General features: G+C 37.0%; 2 protein-coding genes across 5 annotated transcripts; one reads left to right on the top strand and one right to left on the bottom strand.

Annotated features, from left to right (window-relative positions):
* The first annotated feature begins 43 nt into the window (after window positions 1–43).
* On the top strand, window positions 44–2972 carry LOC135946325 (protein Njmu-R1-like). 2 transcript variants are annotated; one of them, XM_065494516.1, is made up of 6 exons: window positions 44–109; window positions 442–714; window positions 797–986; window positions 1035–1352; window positions 1410–1585; window positions 2611–2972. In XM_065494516.1, the coding sequence occupies exons 1-6, from the start codon at window positions 93–95 to the stop codon at window positions 2768–2770; spliced, it is 1134 nt and encodes a 377-aa protein (XP_065350588.1). In that variant the 5' UTR covers window positions 44–92; the 3' UTR covers window positions 2771–2972. The 2 variants fall into 2 exon arrangements, with proteins under 2 accessions (XP_065350588.1, XP_065350589.1); XM_065494517.1 differs by having other exon boundaries at window positions 46–229.
* LOC135946324 (zinc finger protein GLIS2 homolog) lies at window positions 2966–6781 on the bottom strand. Of its 3 annotated transcripts, none has more exons than XM_065494515.1 (9): window positions 6596–6781; window positions 6424–6545; window positions 6244–6367; window positions 5952–6181; window positions 4710–4871; window positions 4544–4648; window positions 4310–4478; window positions 3316–3423; window positions 2966–3253 (listed from the first exon to the last, which is right to left on the bottom strand). In XM_065494515.1, the coding sequence occupies exons 1-9, from the start codon at window positions 6741–6743 to the stop codon at window positions 3144–3146; spliced, it is 1278 nt and encodes a 425-aa protein (XP_065350587.1). In that variant the 5' UTR covers window positions 6744–6781; the 3' UTR covers window positions 2966–3143. The 3 variants fall into 3 exon arrangements, with proteins under 3 accessions (XP_065350587.1, XP_065350585.1, XP_065350586.1); XM_065494513.1 differs by having other exon boundaries at window positions 2966–3256; window positions 6596–6780; XM_065494514.1 differs by having other exon boundaries at window positions 2966–3256; window positions 6424–6542; window positions 6596–6780.
* Window positions 6782–19250: the final 12469 nt, after the last annotated feature.

Genomic DNA, 19250 nt, shown 5'->3' with positions numbered 1-19250 from the left:
TCCGGCGTAGCATCTCCTTGGATCGTCAGACACGCCCACAATTTAAGAAAGCTTTTTATTTAACAAACACTAATCCCTTCCTTCTATCTGCGATGGGCCAGAATATTACGTAAATATTGAGGTTTCGTCAATCGGAAACGCTAAACTCATACGAATGAATGGATAAATGAAGCTGAAGCATTCCCCATATTAATTCACTCTTCACTCGCAGCATTTAAACTGATCACAGGTTCGTTCACAGCATAATGATGTGTGTTGTTGTTTTTTCATTTAACAATTATTAGGGTTTTTAGATTTCATTATTCGAGTTTGAAATAATATTTTCCACTCTTGTCTTTTTCTCGACATGGATGTTGATGAATTTTTACCATAATTACGCTTATTTAGACCTGCTGATTGTGTGTGTGTGTGTAATTATACTAATGACTGCTCTCTCGTCAGTCTGGCACACCGTGAGTTACTTCAAAACGGCCCTGAAATGGAATCCCGTCTTAAGCGACTTTCTATGCACTTGGAAGCGAACGACGAGAGTGAATGGATCAAGAGTGGCACGTACAGTTCATCCCTGTTCCTCTACAAGGATGAAAATCTGAGCGTTCTCCATTCGAACCTCAGAGAAGACCAAACCGCCTTCATGAAGGCATTTTTACTCAGAAGACTTACCAAAAATGCCATCTACATTGGCACTGGGAACTTTTCCGTCATGGAATATAGGTGCTTTTTCATTAATATTATTTTAATCACGTCAGAGGCCATCGCTAAATAAAAAATATTAAAATTAAAATTTTAATTCCAGTTTGAACAGCAACACGCTGACGCCAGCAACGTGCTTTTACGTATCATTCCGCCATCCCGATGAAAATTCCGAGACTTGTCAGTCACAAGTGATTTTTTGTCTGGTTGCACCCCCGGAAGCGCAGCTGGAAATTTACAGAACTGAACTGCAAGCGTTCTGCAAAAGACAAGTAAACTTTATGCAAGAGGAGGTGCAGTTTACAAATAATTAAAAGATTAAAAAAATAATCTCCTTTCAGTCTTTTGCAGACAGACTGAAGCTTTGGCCATTCCACGCGATTGGATTTTTCGGCAGAGTTCTAAACAACCTGGGCTTGAAAATTTCGTACCTGCTTGAGGCAGTCTTGCGGCAGTACAAAATCAACGTCAGCGCCGACTTGGACTCGCAGCTGCAAGCAGACATACATTCCTTCATCAGCTCGGCAAGTTTGGCCGAGCTGCTGTCCATCGTGACTGCGCCAGAGGACCGAACGACGATTACATTTGGACCGGAGCTCTTGTCCAATCTCAATCCAGAAACGGACAAACTGGAGGCAGTCAATTTAAATGGATCAGTGGTTTGTGATTTTGGATAAAAATAGGGAATTTAGTTCTCTTAAAATTTTGATTTACAGGACCTGGATGTGAGCCCTTTCTGTCTGAATTGGGGAAAGCTATTCGATCACGTTTCTAGTTCACCGACCACGATTAAAAAGACCGTGGAGTCCTTTAAGCTGAAAATCATCCAGGACATGAATGACTTGCGGAGAGCCTTGAAGCAGGCAGAAACGGACTATTACAGTCTTTATTTGTAAGAGTTTATCGATTTTTAAATTTATAACTTGAGAATTAAAAATTATCAGTAGTTCCGCTCTGACATGCAATTTCAAACTAGAGCGCCCATTCGGTCGGTACTTGGGAATATCAGGGAAAATTCAGATCCCGAGCAGAAGTATTAGACAGAGGTTAAATGAGAATCAGGTCAGGATCGTGGTAATTTTTTTTACAGGAATCACAGTTCCAGGAGTATTCGACCTCCAAATTTTGGTCAACTGGACGGGATTTTTTGGCGTTGAAATTTTCAGTTTATTATACTTTGTAATTGCTTTAAGAACTTGTTTATAGATGGAGAAACTCCGGGTTTTAAGCTTGGGAATGAGGGACGCAGTCAAGAGTTACAGTCCAACTATCATTCACAGAACTCGATTTTCGGGGATTTTTTTTAGATAATGAATAAATAGGGAACGCTCCCATTGCCAAGCTTCATACCTATAATTTCACCTTCTACATTAGCAAGAAGGACTTTATTTATCAAATTTAAGTGTCACGAAAACATTTTGACGCAAAAAATCCGTCTAAAATGTCCAATCGACTCAAAATGTGCAAAAACCACTGGGATGGTAAAATTTTATAACAAGCACCAGGGAAGAGCAACAAGAAAAAATTATTATTTTTAATTAAAATTAAATTTTGACCCCTCTTACTCCAAAGTAATTTATTTTAAACAATTTGCTTGGAATGACGATAAGGCAGGGATTTCCCGGGAAGTTAATTTCACGTTTCGGGTTTTCCCGAGACTTTAGAGGTCTCAGCCGCAAGATTTATGGCGGCGGCTGGCTGGACCGGCTCAGCCGAATATTTTGCCTGGTGGCTGGCGAGGCTGACAATATTTTAAACATGAAGTTTGATAGTGCTCAGCGGCCCAAAAGGCCAAAAGACATTTTTTTATCCTGCACTGTTTAATTTTCGACCCGTTTTCACCGGCGGCTGGTTGAGACCTCTAGATAACTTTCATGTCTGGCGTGTGTATTAATTTGTTGTAAATATTTCTTTCAGTGTCTACCTATTCCTGAAAAACACTGGGTACAAATCGACTCTGCTGGAGTATGCCAAACAAGAGAGTGATTCGCCAAAGGACGTCATCAGCATTCTGCAGAGATTTAACGGCTATGAGCACAACATCCAAAATCTCAAGGCTTCAGGATGCGAAGACTAAGTCGGTTTAATTTCTGCGGAAACTATTTCGGTACTTAAAATAGAGTTATTATTTTTTCTGTTATGTGATAGAGCAAAGGGCCATCCTAAAATTTCGTAAACTTAAAATAGATCATTCCTCTTAATTTTTGAAATAGATATTTACACGTTTGTTATACATATATTATTTCACATGATTAAATTAAAACGAAACCTAATTTGCAAAATAATAAATGGCATATTTATTCACTCAAAAATCCAAAAGGGCTCAGTCAAAAAATATAATCTTTTACAAAATATATACAGAAAGACGCGCGAGAGATCAATTTAATGCCAACAGAGATCTTTCAAAACAATAAATACACTACTCTTCAATCTTTGGAAAGCACAACAAACTACATTCCGAAATCTCTTCGATACGAAGGGCCGGTCGTCGTGGCAAAACTCTGGAAGGAGTGCTGGAATTGCTGCTGCATGGGGAACATGTCAATGGGACACTCAAAATCTGCTGTAAAATGAAGCCGTGTTAAAAATGGCGTCTTGTCGAATTCAAATTGACCAATTTACCTGAGGGTTCCTCCTCTTCCAGAAGTCTTTTCACCGCCTCGAAAGGCAAAGGGTCCAGCATGACCGGGTCGAAACTTGTGTCGATCTTTGAGTCTGGCAAGCTGTAATCTGTGAATAATGTGGCTCTGATTAGTGTCAATTTAAAAACGGGATTTGCCAAGGGAAAATTGAAATAATGACTGCACTTTTTTAACAACAGTGTTTTTAAGGTTGATCGATACAGGGTGACAATTGGAAATTATTTGAATTGTTAGATGCAATAAGTAGTTGATCCATAAAAAAATTATTCTACAATTTGCAATAATCCTTGGTTCAGTTAAAATTAAATTTTTTCATATTTTCTCCCACACATTTTCTTGGCAGATTTCGCTTTCTCTCGTCGAGATCTGTCCTAAGAAACCTTTCTGGAAACTCTTTGTTGTGAAATAAAATAGGATTTGAAGTAACAAGACCGAAAATAATGCAAACTTTGCAGCCACTTATCTAAAAAAATTACAATGCTACTTTTAGATTAATTTTGGCCTCAATTGAATCTTTAATGGATGAGTTCATGCATTGGCAACAAGCATTTTCCAGGATCAATCCTCTTTAATAGTTAGAAACACGGAATCCTAATTTATTGGTCACTTTAAAACTGGCGTTCTCTTCCCGCTTTGCATTTTCGCATTAAAGCAAAATTTAGCATTTTTTTTATTAATATAGTTTTTCAAATAATTTATTTCAGTATAAAAACACTTTTCAGAATTCATTTATTTTGATTACCAACAATTTCTCCACCTCTCAACATTTTTTATCACAATTTTCATCACTTTTAAGCTTTGATTTAAACAACTAAAACTATCAGCCCTCGCAAGCTTTGAAATTTGCACTTTTTGGCGTTTTTATTTATGAAAGATATTCTCCATTAACTTCAATTCTTTAATAAAATATTATCAGACTTTTTTAACGAACTGGATCTACAGAATTAAAAACCACGTTTTATTCTGAAATTTACCTGTTTGCAAGGCGTCAGAGCCGAGGTATTCGTCCATGTAGCCGATGGTCGCGTTGGCCGAAAACGCCTCACTTGGTCTCATGATCGTCTCCAGGGGTGGCAGAGGGGTGGTTTGCGGCGCCACTGCAGGTTTAGATTGTGTATCTTCGATGACGACGTCATCCAACAGCTATGGAAATTTCCATTTTAATCTTTAATAATCTGCTCAGTTTTTAATTTATCCAGTAAACTGACCGTTTTCCGCAAGCGTCCGGTGCTGTGGTTTTTTGTGTGTTTTCTGAGCGAGCTGGGGTCTGTGTACCTCTTCCTGCAGCCCGGGATTTTGCACGCGTACGGTTTCTGTCGGGGAAAAATGTCTGGTTAGCAAGAGAGTTGTGGCGACAATCTCTTTCTTATATACCGGCTCGAAATGGGTCCGCTGGTGCTTGGCCCTGTCCGAACTGTTGCTGAAGGCCTTGGCGCAGCCGTGGAATGGACACAAATAGGGCCGCTCGCCCGTGTGTGACCTCTGGTGGATTTTCAGGTTTTCCAGACGCGAGAATGCCTTTCCACAGCTCGGCCACTGAATTGAAAATAGGTTTCAAATGATTAATAATCAGGGTTTGTCAGTTTTTAGATGCGCTAAAATGATTTTCTTGTTTCCCTCTGTCATAAAAAAAATGTTTTGTATATTTATCTGTTGTGTTCTGAATGTGGGGAGGTGTGGAGCATAGTTGCTCTGCTGATCCGCAATAAAATCACTTTGAATCTAAAATGCACCAATGGAAATGCGGAAAAGGCATGAATAAACCTTCAATTTAAGAGTTTCCGAATTTTTTTATAATTTTTGGCTTCAAAAATTCCAGTTTTGTGCCAGTGAGTTTGAAAAATATGCGCATTAATTTGTAAAATTGCTATTTTTTATGTTTTTTCGTCCAATAATCTTATGGTTTAGTGTTTAAGAAAATTTTGCACAATAATTTTGGAAAACTGAACAAAATTTTTGGCAATGGGCAATACTGTGGAAATTGCTGGTTTTTGCGAAAGCTGCAAATTAAATAATTTGGCAATTTAATGAAATAAATAAATCGTTTGCGCTCAAGTCGTGGATTTCAAGCAGGTTTTTCTTCTTTTTTATTTATTTTTAGATTTTGAATGCAAGATTTTCGTGACTTTGTGTTTTAAACAAATTACTTAATGAAAATTAGAAAGTTAAGTTAGAAAGAAAAATATGATTATTACTATAATATAATTGAATTTAAATTATTAATTTTATTACTATCTTCTGAATAAATTTTTGGATTTGAAATTTTTCATTACAACTACTAGAGCCTAAATATTTTCTATTTAATATTGGAAAACAATAATACTATTTTATCCATAGTACGGCTCCTTAAGTTCTCTTAGTGAATTAAATTTGAAATAACTTCTTGTTTATTCTAGTCATAATACAAATGTAGTACAAGTCAAAGTCAGGAAATATCGATGAGTAAAAGGCAAGAAAGCTAGCGGAAAACCGATTAAACTGAACGCTATGAAAAATTCTTTTTTAAATTGAATTTTCCTAATTTAAATTTAAAACATTTTCTCTATATTTACATTTAGTAAGAGAATCGATCTTTAAATTACTATAAAATGCTAATTTATTGAAAAGTTAACTTACCGTGCACTTGTTGGGCTTCTCTCCGGAGTGCACGCGCATGTGGATGAGCAGTTTGTAGCGCGCGTTGAACGGTCTGCAGGAGCGGGGACAGTTTTTCCAGTGGCACGCAAATTCGTAGGAGCCCCTCCTGGCCTCCATCACGTGGAAGCGCTCGATGTGGCGCACCAGGGCCTTCTGGTCGGGAAAAGTCAGGGTGCAGTTGGTCCACTTGCAGCGCAGAATGTTGCTACCTGTTTAAATTTTGTTATTTTATAGAGACACACGAGGCTTGAAATTTTTTCTATCAAATTACCTGAGTCTTCCTCATCTTCATCCTCGTCGATGAGCTCTTCAACGTCGCTATCTGCGTCGTTCTCGAGCTGAAGATCTTGCTCTTCTTGGTACATCTCCAAGCACTCATTTTGCGACATTAGGATCTAAATCTTAAATTATTAATTCTGGGACTCCATTAAAAACAGGAAAAAATAACTACCTGATTTCTCGTCTCGGAAGAACTTTCCTCGAACTCGTTCTGCTCGGCGTTGCTGGGGTAAAAGTCCACCTCCCTCTTCAGTCCCAAGTGTCCAAAGTCTTCAGAGATGAAGTTCATGTCTGCTACTTTTTTTTAATAAATTTATTAGAAAAAAATTATAACGCACTATTACCTGATGTGTTTTGGAACACGGGGAAGTTGTGTACAAAGTGTGTCATCGTGTGTCCGATGTTGTCCAGGGAGACGGCCGACTCGTCGTCCGACGGCAGGGGCGAGCCATGCACGTGCTGGTAACAGCAGGCGTTGTCCTCCAAGTACATCTCGTGTCGCGTCTCGAACCACAATGAGATGAGACCATGCCGCTTTCGCGAGGGGTTGATACGCCGGTCGGCCGGCCGGGCACACACATGTATTTATTTTTGAGTCGCGCTGCACCATTTGATTGGCCCTCTCGTACTACTACCGTTTTTTGCTACTTGCTCCAACGAAAAAGCGTGCACTGGCTTGACAAAAACACAGTTGCTAACAGCAAAATAATAATAAAAAATGTAAATATAATATAAGATCAAGATTCTGCAGTATGTGTGCCACGCAGTTATTTTTTTCTGGAACGAAAATATTGCCTATACACAGCCTTTTAAAATTAGCGACTTAAAGTTTCATATTATTGTGACATGAAATTTATATTCTGGAATTTTTAAGGAAATAGAGGGATTTATTTTCACAACAAATTGAAAAATAATTATTTTTCGGTTGATTTAATCGTTTCTTTAAGGAAAGTCGACTTTTACGTTCAGTTTCCATAAACCAAAACAGGCAGAAAAATGTAAATTTCTTATTAAAAATCGTTCCTGGGAGCAAAATCCATGCAAGAAAATGCTTCTTGTCGCCCACCTCTTGGCAATGGTCTCCAGATTTCGATGAAATTCGTTGGAGGTGTTGTCCTAGTGAATTTATGTTGAAAACTGAAATATTAGGTCACAATCCCAAAAATTGCCTATTTTGTAGAAGCTCGAAGTTTACGATTTTATAAGAAAAAGGCAAAATTTTCAAAGGGGGACTCCTATTATGAGTTTTGGAGAATATTTCAGACGCTCGCCATCGTTTTTTGAGTCTTCTTAATTTTTTTGTCAATATAGATATTCAAATCTCGGCTCATTTTCGATGTATCTTGCATCATTCGTTATCCAAATATTTTAATCCAATTCTAAAAGTTTGGAGACCGCCGAAACTGTCCGAGGACGGTATAAATATTATTTATTTTGATTTAAATATATAGTTGAATTAATATAAAGAAAATTTCTTAAGGTAAAACTATATAACTCATTTTTCCCCAGTAATTTTTATTTAAATCAGAGCTGCACATTGAAATCTCAAGCAGAAAAATGAAAGTTTTCCTCAAAAACCAATGCCCGCATCCCCATTGAAAAGTTTTTTCTGTCTCGTCTGCTTTTAAAATAAAGAGCTCCCTTTTTAATATAATTTTGTCAAGAGTGTGATTAAATTAAAAACTTCACATGCCAATTCAAATTTTTGGCCATGGTTTGATGAGAAAGCTAGTTTATCGTTTTCCCTGCGTCTACTTAAATATTTTTAATCGCTTTTTTCCTTGAGTAGTGACAATGACCCTCCGATTAAGCGGTGTGATAATATGCTCTCTCTGCGATGCAGCTTTTTGCATCAACACAATGAGCCTCCCCGGAATAAATATGCATTTTTCTCCACGCCGAGCCAAGTACCGAGAATTTTGTTTGCAAGCCTCAGCGCACGTATAATTTGCCTAGCTGCTCTTGTGGAGTGTAAATGACTCAAGTCGTGCCGTGCTAATTGCAGAAAAGGATAATAATATATATTTTACCGTACCCCGTGCAATAAACCGAATGAAATTCAATGCACCTGTTGTTTCTGATTAGCACACTGCGGAATTTTTATTAGCCTCTGTAATTGTGGCTAACTGTGCTTCGCTTGTGCAAATTTATGGTGTTTGTACTTGTAAGACGACGGTAGTGACGGTACAAATACAACAAAAAATAATTCCAGGTTGTACGAGTGTGAAATTAATGAATTTTCTTTACTTAACCAAGCTCTAAATTCAGCAACTAAAAGTATAGCTGCTAGAAACGTAAATTATTTTGCCGCACAACCACAAACTGCACGAAACAATGAATTAAAAATTTTCTCAACGTTTAAATAATAATTGTTAGGGAATTATTTTATTGCTAGGCATGCAAACAAAGAAACTTGAATCCTAATTTGCTTTCGGCGCTTTGTATGGCTTTGAAGGCTATTCGGCATTAGAAAAGAAGAAGTGTAAACTAATTAATAACCATTACTCTCGTCCTAATTGGGAGGACGAGGAAGACATTAACAATTTCGCTGCGGAAACCGAAGAGCCGCAGTTTGTTTTGCAATAAATTTACGATGGCGATAGAGATACCGATCTCCTCTCGTCATGAAATGCGGCGAGAATTTTATTCCAAAACAATGCTGCTCGGCGCGAGCGACGCGATTCTTTTGAGATGAGAGAGGCCGAAAAGTCTCGGTTGGCCGCTCTGGCATTATTTGCATATAATAATTCAAATCCAGCGCATTCTGCTGCCCAAGGTTAAGCACCGGAATACACACAACGCAAGAAAGGAAAACAGAACAATGCGTTTATTTCTTTATATACGCGCAAAAAAGTGTGTTCATTATAATATACCAAGGAGCAGATCATGTAACTACTAACTAAATTATACACACACTCTTCTAATTTGTGAGGTGCAATGTGTTGCGAAGTCGAAATTTGTGCAACTGCGGTGGTTTTACTGATTTCTTTTTAATTATTTGGTATTGCAATTCTCTGCTTTGCTGTTTTCGAATGGCATTATTTTTTTGCTCTTTTTTCCCCTGTCCTCTTGGAGCGGGAAGGGCGCGCACTGCACTGGCACGAATGCTGAAACCCGGGTCCGAATAACACCGCGAACGGATAACATGGGCGCACCAGGCGGCACAGGGACCCAGCCCACTCAAGGGCCACTAAACTTGCCTCCGCACCGAGGACTGCATTGAAACGCTAGACATTTGTCCCGTGAAGCCAAATCACGCATGCTGGAAAGGTGCAAACCAGCCCGTTGAGCAATTTGAGCATTTGATCGAGTCACTAAACCACTTTTTGCCATCTCTGACGTTGGGTAGCCATTTTTAGTATTAGATCTCCGAACTGCTCAAATACCTCCCATTGCTTTGACACTCCTGAGAGTGCCTTTTAACAATGCGAGCCAACGGGCTGGTTGCCTTTTTTTATTTTAAAAATTGTAAGCTCAATTTAAAACGATTATTTCCTGGAACAAGAACAAAAAAGGGATATTAAGAAAGAACGGAACGGAAAAAAAGCAAAAGGCACTCGACTCCTGCCTTCACCGACTTGCCCTTTGTCAACAGCAGAGCCACAACTCCACTTTTAACGTCAGGGCTTATGAGTCGGCGTGCAGGAGCCAGCGCCCGGGTTGAATTTCAACCCTCATAGGTTAGCGAGATGGTGATATATTTTATTATTATATCAACTCCCTTAACCCGTTTATTTATTTATTTATTTATTTAAGTTATAACTTATTAATTTAGATAAATCAGGCTGACTTATACGGGCAGCGACTTACAAGACGCAGTGTATTGCTAGTACATAGAGGCAATTGCGCCACCACCAACGAGGGAATCATGCGTCATTGCGACCTCATCCCAGTCGGTTCAGCCCTTAGCAGCCATGTAGCGCATATTCATAAATGATGCTAGGGGGAAAATGCTGTCGTTTAGAGTTCGAAAATTGATTTTAACGTTCTTTACTTCGTGACTCCTCCAAAATATTTGTAATTGGCACCAAACGACAGCTTGTAGTTTTTGGCAAATTCTGATATAAACATATTCATTCCTTAATTAATATTCAATTTTATTTCGACAAACTAAACTCGAAATCAGCACACAACTGAATGTATGGAGGGTGACGTCACAAACCCTGAGAGCAGAAGGGGAGGTAAATTATGGGTTGGCACTCCTGAGGCCTGGCATTCACGCGTGCTTATTGGGCCAAGAGCCAAAAGCGAGCTATACTTTAGGCGGGAATGCTGAATTTGAAAAAAATAAAAATACAATCTTAATTAATTTTATACGCAGGCTAGATCAAATGTATTTGAAAATAAATTAATAACCAGCATAACGTTAAAAAATTTAATTTGAGATAAGGAAACAAGAATTGTTTTTAAACAATCTGCCGGCGGCGAAATATGACAATTTAAATTTTAGTGGTTGTTCGTTTACGCTGCGTTTATTTAGGAAACAGATGAGGCAGTGAGAGGAAAAGCAATTAATTTTTCCGGAGATTTAATACATAGCATCGCGTACGCAAGCTGGAATAAGGTATAGGTACCCCAAGCAGACATTTCAGCTCTCGTCTCAGGGCAGGTCGGGACGAGTCCAAATTGCAATTCTGACTGATAGGATCCGACATTTTGAGTTGCAAAAATGAAGAACTTTGAAAAATTCGAAAAATTCCTATTTTGTCAGCAACTATTTTTTAGAAAGTTTGAGGCCAAAAAACTTTTTAACACGTCTATGGATAGTCCGTATAATTTACGGATGGGCCGGGCCGCAAGCCGAAAAAATCGCAAAAATTTGGTCCGGACCCGATCTCAGGGTGGAGTACCCTGAAAAGGGTCGTCAAGGTACCAGACGAATTGTTTTAGACCTCGTGAGTCGAAATTAGTCAACCCATTGAATTTTTAAAAAATTAAAACCGTGTTGCACCAACCGAGTTGTCAAAATCGCAAATAATAAGCGTCTTGAGCGCGTCAAAATAGCAAAATATAGTCCCAGGATAAGAGATAATCGTGAAAAAAATGCCAAAAAAGCATCGGTAGCTTCGAAAGCCGTCAAAACCGGCCAATCAGCAGAAATCAGTTAATTCGCGCGACCTGACGAAAGGCCGGCTACAGAAGGTGATGGTTTAAAAGTTCATCGTCGAGCATGGTTGAATATGTGGCCACAAATATTAAAAACCGGCCAAAGAGAGGTTTCGACCCTCGGACACTTACTTTTCATTGTGAACCTCCCTGCGCTAAAACCATTTTGTGTGAAAAAGTGTATAGTTTGTAGGTTAAGCATTTTTTAAAGCTCTTTATTTCGTGACTTCTCCAAAATATTTGAAATCGGTACTAAACAACAGCTTGTATATAGTTGTTGGCATATTCTGATATAAGTTTATTCGTTCCTTAATTATTATTAAATTTGATTTCGACTGACTGGACACGAAGTCCGGCACAAAAAACAATGTATGGACGTCGACGTCACACAGACGCCTAGCTGAGGAGGGAAAATATTGGTTGGCACTCCTGTGGCCCGCGGCATTTTACGTATGCTTATTGGGCCAAGAGCCACGTGAGTTACTTTTGGTGGGATTGCTGAATATGGACAAAAAATACGAACTTAATTCAATTTATACACGCAGGCTACTTTTCGGCAGGGTCGGATCGCAAAGAAGGTCAAATATTGGAAGTTAAATATTTCACGACTCAATTGCGTTAGGGGTTAGGGCCATTTTGAATTGAAATTTCTCCTTAAATATTAAACAATTTTAATCAACTTTTAACTTACATTTAAACGATCGTATTTTTTAAAAAAAGGAAATGAAATTCAGGAAGCGTGTATTAAATTTATTTGAAAATTTCTTACCTTTTTCCCGTCCCAAGTTTTTCTAAAATATTTTTTCTTACCAAATTTATAAATTATAGATGAATGACGCAAATTTCACAAAAAAATAACACCAAATTTACAGTTTTAAAGTCAACTTAACATTATGAATTAACACCAATGAAAAAACACCTTGTTTTTGTCTATTTTAATTAACCCCCTAGGGCCCTACTGGTTTGAAGGTGGATTCCAAACCTCTCACAAACGTCTTAAATATTTATAAAACGATTAACCATGTTTATGATCAAATTTGAGATCATCCGGACAGAATTACTCACATTGCATGATCACCGTGATTGTCGAGGGCGAAAATCTCACTTTTTTTCAACTTTAAACATAAAAATATCTCGAAAAAGACAGAATAATGAATTTCACTAGTTGTTTATACGTTGTTCCCATTAAAAAGAAAATTTTGGCTATTTCAAATTTATATTTCCTTTATTATTTTCGAAATTTATGACCTGATTTTTTATGACCTTGACCATTCAACTAAAACGTTGGTCACAATAATATGAATTTGTTGTTTGGCGTGACATGTAGAATTTTTTCCTCGATTAAAACTGCTGTAAAAATGCATTTTTCTAAAGTGGCCAACTTTGAGTTCCTGAAAAATAGACTAGGAATTTTCTAGGAATTTCGACCAGCGGGGACAAGATTCATGCGACGCGCAGATATGGCGTCCGGTGGAATATGGCGCGATAAAAATGGTCACATGAAAATGCGCGAAAAGAAGAAAGTTTTCGTCAATATTGTGACATAATTTGGATTACTTTTGGATCGTAAAAACAAACTCTTGACACTATCGTACGGCAATCCAAAGAGAGCCTTTTTTCCCACATTCAGACGCCATCTTGGATCTGCGCAGTGCGAATAAATTTTATCGCACATCTGGACCTCGCTGATTTCCACATGAAAATTTCAAGCAGACCCTGGCCTCGAAAATTAATCAAAATTTTAAGACCATTCATTCCATCGAATGCGTATTTTTAATTAAATTAAATGCTTCGCGGAAAAATTAAGTTCTTCTCAGAAGCACTTCTTAATTTATTTTCCGTATTTTAATATTGTTTGTAATTTATTGCTGAAAAAAATTCAAAAATCACAAAGAATGTTTAAATGTAAAAATTAGAATTATGTTCAACTAAAAAAAATCAATTAAAAACCCTTTGCACTAACAAAGCCAATTGGAAATTTAACTCTTTTACTCCTTCAATAACCAAGTTCGAAGAAGGTTTTATCTCGGCCATGTGTGCCGCTCGACAAAAAGCAAAATCAAAAAGCAGAGCGCGGTGCGTGCAACTCAATCTCTGGCGCATTAGGCCGGGTCGACTCCATAACGCATATCGAAAAATTTAATTTCATCAGACGAGAGAGAGGAGCATTGCAAGAAGCGCTTGCTCGCTCTCGGCTCTGCATTTTTTAGCAGCAACAGGTGGCAGCGCTTTTGTTTTTATCGTCGCGAGCGAGCATTGGCGTGTCACATGGCGTAAATTAAAATATGCGTCAATAAAAAAAGAGGCTAAATGAGCTGCGAGAGATAATGTGTGGCGCGTTTTTGTTGTCTGCGCCGCGACAAGGAAGGACACTCTTGTGTAAATATCAACCAACCCCTTGTCTTCTTACTCTCGCGGCGCGTCGCCAGCCGCGGGTGTGTAATTATCAGTCTGCGCATCGGTGAGATGTGTGTGCGTGTACTCCCGAAATCCGAGCTTGGCTCATCAAGCACAAAATGAAAATTATGTTTTTTGTTCAAAGTCCAGCCGGGGATTACTGACCTGAACATCTCTCGAATTAAAAACAAAACAATTATTTTTAAATTAAAATATTTTAAAGTTTCTACCAAAAAGAAATGCGTTTTTAAAAAATTATTTTAGTTTTTCATTGAAACTTGTATTTTGATTCGAAATTGTTTTGGGCATTTTTTGTGTGAAATTCAATCATTTTCACCGGGGGCCGGGTTGCGATCTATGTTGGTTCCCGCTGGTCAGAAGTCAATATGGCGTCGAAATAGTGGAGGCCAATCAGAAGACAGTCCAGTGACCAATCAGAAGCGTCGAAAAAGAGGCGTGCCGACCTATTAATTTCATTCCCGCGTATTTTGTTACATTTCCATTAGCCTGATGTGCCATCTAATTGGTCGATTCGCCAATTACCGGGCTAATTAATAAAGCTATTAGTAAAGAAATAACAACAAAATTATTAATTGTGCTGAAGATATTTTCATGATTAATTTTCCAAGCCAATTTAATTTTACGTTTTTAATTTCCTACCAGACGCCATATCTGCGCGTCGCGTGAATTCGGCCTCCATTGATTATATTTATAGGCTTTTCTATTTACAAACGAAAGTATTAATAATTTCTACAATTGTTAGTCTACCTTACTGGTTCTATATCGCATCAAAAATATTTGTGGAATCGCCTAAACTTTGTTTCTTTATGGGCATATTTCTTTATTAAAAACCTTGATGAAGATGTGAGAGAGTCAGTTGGAACTCTCCTTAAAATATATTTTTTAAAATTGACTCCTAAACTTAATTTTATATAATTTATATGAAAGCTTTATTATTTACTAAAAATTTACAAAACTGATCGAGGCATTCATGCTAAGCTATTATTACATACACGTGTGCAATTGACCGCAATTTAAATCCAAAATTTAAAATTAAAAAGAATTTAAAATTTAATTAATAACAGTTAAAAAATTTAAAAACCTTTATTTAGTTTTATTAATTTACTGTAGATAAAAATAATATAAAAAAGCTATTTTGTTTTTAATTCTATTAATGGAGCATTTTTATTATTGTGTCTGTTTAAAAATTTACTGCAAATATCTGGCAATTTATTTTAGAAAGATTTTAATTAAAACTCTACTTTAAGAAAATCCACCAGCAAAATTTTCAGTTGAAAGTGACTTTATAATCAGCGTGTATTTGTTTTGAATTATTAAAACAAACTTGGAAATTAAAATTAAATTATAAAGTCATTTGAAAATACAAAAAAAAAACTCAATTAGAATTAGAATGTCCGGAAATTTTGTCTGTTTGCGCTGCAAGGGGAAATCGAGGCGCACGCGATGCAGAATTGATCCATCCTTGGCTCGCATGCGTAACTAAAAATGTTTGTTTTGCGCCACATGCACTTGAATTGATATGGGCCAAACTAAAAATCGCGCTAGGCCAAGGTCTCCCTCCGCGTGTCGGAATGAGGCGTCACTTGTCAAGTGATTTACACTGTCAAACATTTGCGCTATTAACTGCAAACCTCAATCACATGTGCTGCGCTTTTGCGATTTTTTGTCCCGCCAATTGAGTCTGCGTGTGCAAGCAAATCGGCGCCGCGGGGAATGCTAACTTTCGGCGCTAAACCAATGAACGCGCGTGCTCGAAAAACAAATAGAAAAATCCCCGGCGCCACGCGGAAATAATCCAAATAAATAATATCTAGTTCTGGATTTTATGTATGACTGTGTTTAGCGATTCGACAAACAAAGCGTGAAAAAAGTTGAGCGGAAGGCGTGCACAAGTCTGGCTCGTGTGTTGTTGGATTTTATATAGTCAATTAAAGCAGGAGATAGCAGTGCAACTGAAATGCGAATGTGATGTGCAATGCGTCGCTGTCTTCTTGTTTTTTGTCGGCTCACACACATATGCACTCTCGGCGTTATATCAAATGAAAAAGGCCTCTCGTCTGCATGGCTGCTCTGCCCGCTTGCTGGCTAATTATAATTGTATTAAGCTGTCTGGCTCTTTCGTTGAGTACGTCGAAAGCTAAATTTTATCATTCATAACTTTTTAATAAAATAAACATATTTATTAAAGTGGAATGATACAGGGTAACAATTGAAAATTATTTGAATTGTTGGATGCCATAAACAATTGATCGATAAACAATTTGTTCAACAATTTGCAATAATAAAAAGGACCTTCCTACAATAAAAATTCAAATTTTGCCAATTTCCTCCAAAATTTACAGTGCTTGAACATATTTTCTTTGCATGTTCCGATTCCTCTGGTCGAGATCTGTTCAACGGTGTATGCCAATTATTGGGCAAACTCTTGGTTTTGAAATTAAATCGGATTTCAAGTAAGGAGACAGCCATTTCCATTTGAAAAGCACACTAACTTTCCAGCCAATTTTCTCACAAAATTACAGCGCTCCTTAGGTCAATTTAGGCTTTAACTGAATCCTAAGGGATGAGTTTGCGCATTAGGGCAACAAGCATATTGAAAATACAGCAAACATATTGAAATAATAATTTTTTTAAATAATTTTAATCTAAAAAAAATCTCATTCAGTCTTTGAAGGTTTACCAACTTTTATAAATATTTCCAGACTATGTAGAGACTTACTTGGCTTCCAGTCTCGGATTTTGATGAAATCTAGTTGAGGCGTCTGCCCTAATAAACCTGCAGCTTATAGGTAAAAATGCGAAAAAAAATGCCTATTTTACAGCAGGTCGAATTTTTTGATTTTTGAAAAGACTAATTTTTTAGCGAAAGGAAGGAGGGAAATTAGAAAAATGGAGGTGTCTAAAATAATCTAAACTTCATGCCAACAACGCTGGCCAACTTTGTAGGTCGCGAAGGCCAAGGTCACTAAAATCTCGGGTCAAAATTTTCAAAGAATCTTGGCAAATCGAAGGGAACAAAAACTTTTTAGTTTGATATATAGCCAAAATGAGCTTTTTTAACGTGTTTTCTAACCTCGAAAATCAAGCTCGCTATCAAAATGCACTGATTTCACGCAGATTTCGATGCTATTTGATGTCGATATTATCGTCCTTGACTGATTTGGAGTCTTTGAAAGGGCTGAAGTCCAGTTTTTTGTCATAAATTATAATTTACCGAATTTTTCCACCCATGTTTTTGACCCCGCAGATCCAATTTGAGGTAAATTTCGCATGAAATCTTCACCATTTAGGTAATAGACGCAAAATCTGGTCAAAAAAACTGCGCAAAATTCGGGGATTTTACAAATGAGTTCGTTTTTTGGGGCGCAAAAACGCAGGTTTTTTAATTTTCGATCAAAAGCAATTTATTTGAGAACAAGGAAATAATGCCTTGTTACCATGCATATTTCATAAAATCTCCTCCATGAAATGAGGCATATTTTGCCTTCTCAAAAATTTAAACATTTATGTTCGCTTTCGTAAAATTGGATTTTAGTGCCCTTTGAGTTTTGACAAACGAAGTTGGTCTCAGCGTGGGCATAAAGAAACTAAATTTTACAAAATAAAAATATCTGGATCCAGACAAATGAATTAATAAAAATGACAATTCTACAGTCTAGAAACAATGACTGGAATTGTGCTGCGCGACCCGAAATGGACTAATTATAACCGAAGACAAATAGAGCGTCTTGTCTGCGTGGCTCATTTGGGGATGTAACGTGTACAATGAAAAATACGCACATATAATAAGCGAGCATGTACGTTGTTATTTTGTACGGTGGCAATATATGCATAGCCATATAGTTAATAAAAGCATATGCGGCACACGTGTGTCACGCCGGCTCACTCAAAATAATGTAAAACGGTGAAGCTCCTCCCTCGTACACACACTTGCGGCCTGTTAATCTAAAATTGTGACAGCCATTCAAATGTCTTTTTTGCGGCTATCCGATTTATTAAATGCAGAGCAGACCAAATGCTACAGCTGTGGCCGAGACATTAATTATTGGAAGGCAAAAAAACCTCAGGCGGATCATGTTCGGTGCACTGTGTTCGATTTTTTCTTTGTTTGTCGACAACAAAACAGAGCAGCAGCAGCAGCAGCAGGGCGAAGCACTGGGCTAATTAATTAGTAGTGAAAGACGAGGCTTTTCTCTCTTGGCTGCGTTGCGCTCATCGGAATTATACTTAACGTTTTCGTGATTGCCCCCGTTCAGAATTTCTCAAGCAGAACACGTTGTAATTATATCGGGATATCTTTTACTAATTTAGAACGGTAATTTTATTTTTGTTTGCTTTATGAGTTGAATTTCAAATTGGTGCCATTTTTGCTTTGTAGGCTGATGAATTTATTTTTTGTATAAAATTTTGATTGATCGATCGCATTTAAAAATGCCAAAAGTGTTAAATATTTTATTGTTGAAAATCACGAAATTCTGATTTAAAAAATAGCGTCTTTAAATTGAGCTTCTTTGTCTGAAAACCATAGGTGAAATTCGGACAAAAAACATATAATTTGGATTTTTGTTTTGAAATCTTTATTTTCCTCTCCAGCTGAAAATATTCTCCGTGCAACAATATTTTGCTCTGAAAAGGCCTCTATAAACTCGAAAAACTGTGGAAAAAATTTTGCTTCGAAAGATGATTTATTTCCGTAAAATTCTTTAACTTACAGAATGACTAATTTGGCCGGAAAAACAACTAATTTCATATCCTGAAATTCATAATAATAATTTTAATTGATCATTTCCTTTTGAAAAACTGCTCTTTTAGCACCAAAACAAAAATTACCATTTTCAACTTTAATTCAATTTTTGGAAAATTTAAATGCAAAATATAAATTTAAAAAGGTGAGCGTATTTTAAATTAATTAATAACAATTAAAAAATTTAATTCCTTTTTTTAGTTTTCTATTAATTTACTCTGGATAAAAATACTACACAAAATATGCGATTTAGTTTTTAATTGTATTAACGGAGCATTTTACTTATTGTCTGCTTAAAAATGTACTGCTAACTACTGGCGATTTATTTTAGAAAAAATGGATTAAAATTCTACTTGGAAAAAGCTGCAAGGAAATTTAAAGTTGAGAGCGACTTTATAATAAAGCGTGTATTTGTTTTTAATTACTAAAACAAACTTGGAAATTAAAATTAGAATAATTTTAACTAATCCTTTCCTTTTCAAAGACTGCTCCTTATTTCTAATATTAATCAGAAAAACAAAAAACATCCCTTTTACGACTCTAAATTTAATTTTAGGGAAATTTAGCAACTGCCGTGCATGAAGCAAAATCTACGATTAAGACAAAAGAAAGGTCCACATAATATTCTTTCCTCGAGGCATCACACCGCTTTTTATGCGGCACATGTTTTTGTGTCGAGATTGGAAGCAGGCAGGGTCGTGTGCCTGCATTGTTGTTCCACTTGTGGCACT

This window comes from Cloeon dipterum, chromosome X, assembly GCF_949628265.1.
Source record: "Cloeon dipterum chromosome X, ieCloDipt1.1, whole genome shotgun sequence".
Taxonomy (NCBI): Eukaryota; Metazoa; Arthropoda; class Insecta; order Ephemeroptera; family Baetidae; genus Cloeon; species Cloeon dipterum.
This window is presented reverse-complemented; position numbering and strand designations above follow the sequence as displayed.